Consider the following 7,858-nt stretch of genomic DNA (forward strand, 5'->3'; position numbering starts at 1 on the left):
CTCAACAACGTTCTTGTCTTTGTCAAGTCCCATCTTCAAGAGGATTTCCTCAGACAGATCCGGGCCAAAACGATCTGTAAAGGAAACGAAGCAAGAGTTAAACAAAAGAAATAAATCAAAGTTCAAAAAAACAGAAACATTAAAAGCAGAGATGGGCCTCACACCGACCCCACTCACCCTGCGCTAGGGCCGGTATGAGGCCGACGTGGCAGAGCGGCTCATCTTGAAGAATGATCTGCGTCGGGGGCATCCATCCCTTCGGCGACCCATCCTTCTCCGTCTCAAACAGCTTCATTGCCCGCCGTTCGTCCGGGTTAAGACGGACCTTCAAGGCGTCCATCTTAAGCTTGCCCCGGGAGACATATTTCTCACGCTCCCCTTTGCTCTCGCACCGCAAATTGACTTGGTGCTGGAAGGACCGAGGCAGTGGATAATCCCCTGGAACCTCAACATATACCCACCGTTTCTTCTAGTCCTTGCAGGAAGTGAGCTTGGGGACGGTAAGATAACCTGGCTCGGTCTGTATGCTATACCACCCCCTGCCACCTTGGACATTCAGTCGAAGGTGATGAAGCCGGCGGAATAGGTTCACCGTTGGGGCCTCCCCCTTAAACTGACACAGCCACACAAAGCCAACAAGCGTCCTGATGGCCAACGGATGGAGCCGCGCCACAGCGACGTTCATTGCCTTAATTATGGCAGCAACGTATGCATTGAAAGGAAACCGGAGCCCATACTCCAGGTGTCTCATGTATACACCGATACAACCCGGGGGAGGGCAACAGACGGCATGACCCTCTCTAGGAATAACAATCTTATACTCTCTGCCGAAGGAGAAATGATGTTCGAAAAAGTCAGGACCAGAATAACTGGCGAACTTATGGGTCCAAGCACGATCAGGGCCGATCTTACAGGCGTCGTCGTGGTTCAGGATTTGCGGCCTCTCCTCATCAGGATGAGTCCTTTCCTCATCATCACCGTCATCATCACCATCGTCATCATCCGAGAAACCATCCAAATACCGATCATCGACCTCAGGAGAAGGAGACCTAGGGCCCCCAGACCTTATCGGGACGGCGGCCAGTGCCACCTCTTCATCAAGGTGCGACGGGGAACCCCCCGGCGCAGGATTGCTAGGTCCGGCATCAGCAGAAGACATGTTCACAACAAAAACTTAAACAATTAAAAGTTGGAAAATTTGTTTGTTTACCTTGGGAAGAGTGTTACGCCGAGTAACGCTTCGAAGACTAGAGAGAGGTTTCGTCAAAGAAAACTAAGCGAAAAGAAGAAAATTTTTGAGAGAATGAATTTGGAAGGCCAAATTCAGGGGCTAACTCTCCTATTTATAGGGTGAGGCCCACTCAATCCAACCAATCAGGGCAAAGCCCATGAAGCGTCAACCAATCAACAACGAGACACATGTCAAGCATGCAGCCACGGAATGTCAATCGTCACAATAGTTACCAATCTTCTTTGCCACGCTACTTGGCAGAATGCCAATCGACGCATCTTCTTCAACACGCTCCTTGTTATCTACTTGCCAAACGGCCAGCTGATCAACCAAGCTTGGCAAAGACCGCCGGGGCAATCAACGATCCGGCACTCTTAACCTTGGACCCGCCGGCCAGCGACATCTTCTTTTCCATATTTGATGTCCATTACACATCCATGTGGAGGGGGGATATGGTACGGCCTGAACAGAAGCAAGCCGAGGAAGAGGAAGCCGGGGAAGAAAATTTCACTTGCGCAGAATACACTCAACACTCATCGAAGGTCCATACCACGACATAGACTACGCTGGGGGCAAATTGATGGGGCATATCTCGCACTGACCACGACCGAGTCAACATATTGAGCAAGGTCAAGGATCAAGAGACAACAAGTCAACATGTTAGACCGCCTAACCGACGCAGCCCGTCGGCCGGTCACTGGGTCTCTGGCAATCACCACGGTAGGAGACATATCGCGTACTCATATCCAAGACCCCTCGGCATGGAGTCAGCCGGCCTGCCATGGGCCCCTCGGCCGAGGGTAGAACAGTCTTTCCACCTGCTAGCCACTTGGCCACTTGGCCACTACGTGACAAAAGGTGAAAGTCTATAAATACTCCACTTCTCTCATTGAGAAGGGGATCCACAATCTAACCTAAAACTCACTATTCATCTGGTATAAACTCCCTTATCTCTCTACAATATACTTTGTCAAGTAACACACGACTTAATCCCTTTAAGTTCACTGACCTGAGCGTCGGAGTGAGTACGCTCGGTGCAAAGCCGAGCCCTCAGTTTGTTCATCGTTTCAGGAGCGACCGAAAGGAAGAGTCAAAGCAAGGAAGGACATCCATTCACCAAGCTTACGTGGTAAAACAATACTGCTCTGGAATTACACCCGGAACACTTCTAATTTTTCTAATCACCCTCCCTAATTTATAACTACATCTATAGAACAATGGGGTTCCCCAATAACATACATTTACAATTCTATAAAAAATAAGATGATGTTGAATAAAGTTTTATTAATAGAAGACAATGATGGAAATGAATGCACTGATGGGAATGATATCCAAAATGCCTTCATGGATTATTATAAGGATATGCTGGGGACTCAACAGATACAGTTGATGTTAATGAGAAGGTGGTAAGAAGGGGAAAATATTGCTCTTAGGAACATTGGGACACATTCTGGACAAACCTATGACAGCTGATGAGGTTAAAAAGACCCTATTTAGCATTCCTAAGGAGAAACCTCCAGGGTCTGATGGCTATACTAGCCAGTTCTACAAGGATGCTTGGGGGATTATTGGGGAAGAGGTTTAGGAAGCTGTGATTAATTTTTTTGAGACAGGAAAATTGTTGAACCAGATTAATGCCACAGTTATCACCCTCATTCCTAAAATGGAGAGACCAACTAGTGTCAAACATTTTAAGCAAATTTCATGTTGTAATATCTTTTATAAGACAATTTCCAAGCCGATATGTACTAGATTGGCTATGGTGCTCCCTGAGTTGATTAGCAGAAACCAAGGTGCATTTATTCAGGGTAGGGCATCTAAGAAAATATCCTAATATGTCAAGATCTGGTTAGGCTATATAATAGAGGGCATGCATTAGGTAAATGCATGTTCTAGATGGATTTGTAAAAAGCCTATGATACAATTGAATGGAAGTAAGTTTTTTTATCAAATGCTGGCTGCTTTGTGCTTCCCTAAAAAATTTAGTAGTTGATTATGGTATGTGTTTCCACTACATCTTTTTCCTTAAATCTAAATGGTGCTCAATTTGGCTTCTTTAGAGGTAAGAGAGGATTAAGGCAGGGAGATCTTGTTTCTCCTTTATTATTTACAATTTGCATGGAATACTTGATAAGACTGATAAATTATGCTACACAGAAATGGCATTTTAGGTTTCATCCATTGTGTGGGGGCTTTAAATTGAACCATTTGTTATTTGCAGATGATTTGTTGATATTCTGTAAAGGGGATATGAGATCTATACTACTGTTATTGGGGGCTTTTGCTACCTTTTTTGTCTCTTCTGGACTTAGAGTCAATGCTGCAAAATCTGAAGTAATTTGTAAAGAAGTCCCTGATGACATAAGACAGGATATCATTCAGATATCAAGTTTTCATGAATGGACTTTCCCTGTGAAATACTTGGGTGTCCCTATATAGGCTAGTAGACTCACAAAACAAGATTGTAATGTGCTGGTGGATAAAGTTGTGGCCAAAATCTTAGAAAATTGAGTTATGCAGGGAGGTTAGTTATGATCAGCTGCGTATATAACACTTTACATAATTAATGGTCTTCAATATTTCTGATTCCAAAGTTAGTTACCAAAAGAATTGACGCAGTCTGTAGAAACTACTTGTGGGATGGGGTTTTTGAGCATAATAGGACTCCACTGGTAGCTTGGCAGAAAGTGTGTTGTAGTAAGCAGGCTGGAGGTTTGGGTATCAAGGAAGCAGGGGTGTGGAATATAGTTATTGTGGGTAAGTTGGTTAATTGGATATACACTAAAGCATAGACTATGGGTTCAATGGATAAATCATGTTTAATTAAAGGGTACTAGATGGAATGATTATCAACCTCCCCCTGATTCCAACTAGAATTGGAGGAACATCTGTAAGGTAAGAGTTCTTATGGATTCTAGTTACCAAAATTATCTTTGGATTGTTGATCCTAAAGGTTATTCTAATATCAGTTCTGGGTACCATTGGTTACTGGGTATATACCCACCTATCCAATGGTATCAAGTGGTTTGGGACAACTGGTATGTGCCCAAACACTCTTTTGTGGGTTGGCATGTTTATCATGAAGCACTGAACACACGAGAGAACCTCTATTCTATTAGTGTGGGTGATTCCAGCAATTGTGTTGTATGCGAAAGGGATGTTGAATCTCATGGTCACTTATTTGCAGCATGTGAGTTTAGTGCGAGAGTTATTGCTGGGATGGAAGTCTGGTTGTAACTAAAGATGGATGGTACTGACTCTTGATTACTATTCGAAATTGCAGAAGAAGGTATATCATATGGTAAGGATGGCCTATCTGTATAGCATTTGGTTGGAGAGAAATAGATATCGCCTGGAATTGTGTGTCACTAGGTCTGAGAAGATAATTAGTGAAACCAAGAGGATTGCCCATTCAAAAATTCACTAACTACTCCCTAAAACTGTTCTACAGTTTAATAAACAGGCTTTTGAAGTTAGATATTCAAATCTAAGATCGTTGAAGGTTTTGCAGCCAAAAGTTAGAAACATAAGATTGCTCTTAGTGAGATTTAAACCTAAGACCCTTGGAAATTTTACTCAAGTTTTAATTACTAGATTCCATCCTTATGGGCATCTATTGTATTGTTATGAAAAGGGAAAAATGAGAGTGAAAGAGGGAATTATTATCAAAAAGGAAATGAGAGAGAAAATGGTCTCTCCATTTCCTAAAAGAAAATAAGAAATGAATGAGAGGCATGCAAATTGACAAAAGGGGGCTAAGTTGAAAAAAATTATTGAAAATGAGCTTATGTAGGACAGATTAGGTGCTGTTTGGCCAAGCTTAAAAAGTGCTTTTGTAATTGAAAAAGTAGTAGCTTGGCCAAACATGATAAATTAGAGAGTTTTAAAAGTGTTTTTGAAAAGTCAAAAACTCATTATTCACCCCCAAAAGGAGAAGTAGATATTTACTACTTTTACTTCTACTTTTTACATAAAGAACCAAGTAAGCAAACAAAAGTTGTATTAAAGTAGTTAGGCCAAACATGTAAATTTTATGAGAAACCGCTTTTACAAAAGTATGGCCAAACAACTAAAACTTTTTCGAAAAGTAATTTGTGAATAAACTCCTTTTAAAAGAGAAAAGTCGTTTTCCATAAGTAAGGCCAAACAGCACCTAAAAGTTGTTCAGTCGAACAACAACTTTAAAGCTTAGTCGTCCCCTGGCTAGAAGACTTTAGAGTTGAGCCTTGTTACCAAATTTCCCATGGAACAAAAAATTGTGATTTCAAGTTAAGTTGCTCAGCCAGAGAGCGACTGGGTTATGAAGTCGCTTTCCTTCTGTCCTACATGAACCCATTTCCGATAATTTCTTTCAACTTAACTCCATTTTTTAATTTGCTTTGCTCAAAACACCGTTACAAAAAACAACTCTGAATTATTAGCATCAAACAATAAGCCATTACCTTTTTAGTTTCTTCCATAAGAAAAAGCTTGCCATCGGAGAAATTCAAAACGGAACTGATCAAGCTGTCAATACCACCAAAAAGATGATCTCTAATGTTGGCAGCACCAGCGAAGTTAATAGTTAGCGTATGCAATCGTTTATGCAAATTTCCATCCTTCATAAGCAAAAGAGAGTGTTTTCCAACCAAGTGTGAGATGGACGTTGGATAACTACTCTCAAACAGCTTAAACTCATTTTGAAGGACAAAACGATTGAAGTCGGTGTCAGTTGAGTAGACGGTTGGCTCTCCGAACAAGTGTGTAGTAAAAATAAGGCCAAAGCGAGCCACCCTCTTTTCGATGAATTGTTGGGATTGTCTGACTTGAAGGCAGCCATTAGTTGAAGGGTTTCCCCAATTAGCGGGAGGCCGTATTGGCCCGGTGGAAGGTTTTTCTGGCGGCGAAGATGAATTGCACGGAGGTGGTGCACAAGGATGATAAAGCATATGGTGATGGGTATAGATATGAACAACTCTATGGTTTATAGTTTATGATGTTTATGTTAAGAGTGGAGAGTAATCACGGAGTACTAAAGTTTGCTAGTGCAAATGTGCAATATGATATTGTGAATTATATAGAGGCCATAATTAAGCCCACAACGCATTATCTTTCTAAAGATTTTTTGGCTTTAAACAAGCGAGTGATTTGTTTTCTTTATCTTGCAAGTGAAATAAAGTATTGATGTTTAGAGGGTCTCTACGTGAGTGGAGAATAGGTCACGGATTAGGTTTACCTTTTAAAAATTAGTTGTACCTTTTAAAAAAATTTCTCCTTTACTTGGTTAGAGGCTAACACAAGTAAGAGCTATTGAGTAAAAACTTGAGAAACTTAATGGATTGTAAGTTCACAAGAGGTACAGCCGGTCTATGCAACAGTATGGATGACTATTGCACAACACTGGCAGCGAGATTGATAAATAAACGAGCAATGATAAGAGAACGTAAAAGTAAATATACAAACAAGACGATGTTTAAAAAATTGGTTCAGCTCCTACTCCGGAGCCTACGTCCAACCGTTATTTTATAGTTTGTTTAGAAATTTACTCAAACTTTACTAAACCATTACAATGAAAATAACTCTCCAACCAACCCCGGTTGCAATTGCTTGAAGCTACTCCGTGATAGGATGTCGCAACCTAATCAAAGATAAATACCCTAGACAAAAATGAATGTAATAATAAGGGTCGAACACAAGGAGAGGGGAGTTGCTATACAAGTTGTTATGGGGTGAATTTTATCAAGGTCGGTTATCGATTGGTTTGGTTGGGTTTATGAAACAATAATAGTAAAGGAAGAGTCTAAGGAGGTCGGGTCACACATGCACATTATGTAAATGCTCAAGCTAAACATAGGAGTTGATAATATCTTTAATTGTTTAGGCTTAAAGACAACTACCCTCTGTTTTATTGTCAACCATAAAACGGGTCCTAACGAGCTTTCGCTATGGCTAGGTCATCTACTAAAAAGTGCTTAGTTTAATTCAATTTCTTGCCTCTCGAATTATAAAAGTGAATTAACAAATTTCATCTAAGAATGTGGGCAACAATCAAAAACTAAGAAAACAATGCAAATATGTGATATAAACTTTTAATCGATATAATAACATCCCAATTATACAATTGCAAGAATAATTTATGAACGGCGTTCATTAATCCCTAGACTAGTAAACTACTCTTGCATAATGATAGCAAATCTAATGACAAATGATAAAGTAAACATGATAATTAGTAAATGGAAATAACAAAGGATTTTCAAAGGTGTCAAATGACTCGGGTAAAACTGTAATACTACATTTTTCTAAGTCCTGTTACTCGGCCGAATAGGGCTTACTCGGCCGAGTAATGGGTTGTGTGTTTCTAGTCAGGCTACTGTCCAGGAATAGTCAGCCGAGTATGGTAATACTCGACCGAGTAAGGTATACTCGGCCGAGTATTCTCTATACTCGACCGAGTATTCGGTCTGACCGGAATTATTTCCCTGGTTTGATTAAAGATGAATAGAGTTATAAATTACGAGTTACTGTTTCACTTTTAACAAAACCTAAACATTCCTACATAACTCTAATCATCTCTAATCTCTCCCAAGATCGTCGATTGTTTGTGAGTCCTTATTCTTTTCTCTCTTGCGTCGATTTTATCGGTAAGTC

At 40.6% G+C, this 7,858-nt stretch overlaps 1 protein-coding gene across 1 annotated transcript; it reads right to left on the reverse strand.

Annotated features, from left to right (window-relative positions):
• Positions 1-5,300: 5,300 nt before the first annotated feature.
• On the reverse strand, positions 5,301-6,159 carry LOC141630005 (3beta,22alpha-dihydroxysteroid 3-dehydrogenase-like). Its single transcript, XM_074442903.1, has 2 exons — positions 5,674-6,159; positions 5,301-5,384 (listed from the first exon to the last, which is right to left on the reverse strand). Exons 1-2 carry the CDS (start codon positions 6,157-6,159, stop codon positions 5,301-5,303), a joined length of 570 nt encoding a protein of 189 aa, XP_074299004.1.
• Between the last annotated feature and the right edge of the window lie 1,699 nt (positions 6,160-7,858).

Source organism: Silene latifolia, chromosome Y (genome assembly GCF_048544455.1).
Source record: "Silene latifolia isolate original U9 population chromosome Y, ASM4854445v1, whole genome shotgun sequence".
Lineage (NCBI taxonomy): Eukaryota > Viridiplantae > Streptophyta > Magnoliopsida > Caryophyllales > Caryophyllaceae > Silene > Silene latifolia.

What these genes read in the sequence shown, in the direction of transcription:
- LOC141630005 (XM_074442903.1), bottom strand. Translation starts at nt 6,159, where the DNA reads ATGCTTTATCATCCTTGTGCACCACCTCCGTGCAATTCATCTTCGCCG. An exon ending in TTATGGAAGAAACTAAAAAG is followed by an intron (nt 5,385 to 5,673) that starts GTAATGGCTTAT and finishes AACAACTTTTAG; the next exon opens with GTGCTGTTTGGCCTTACTTA.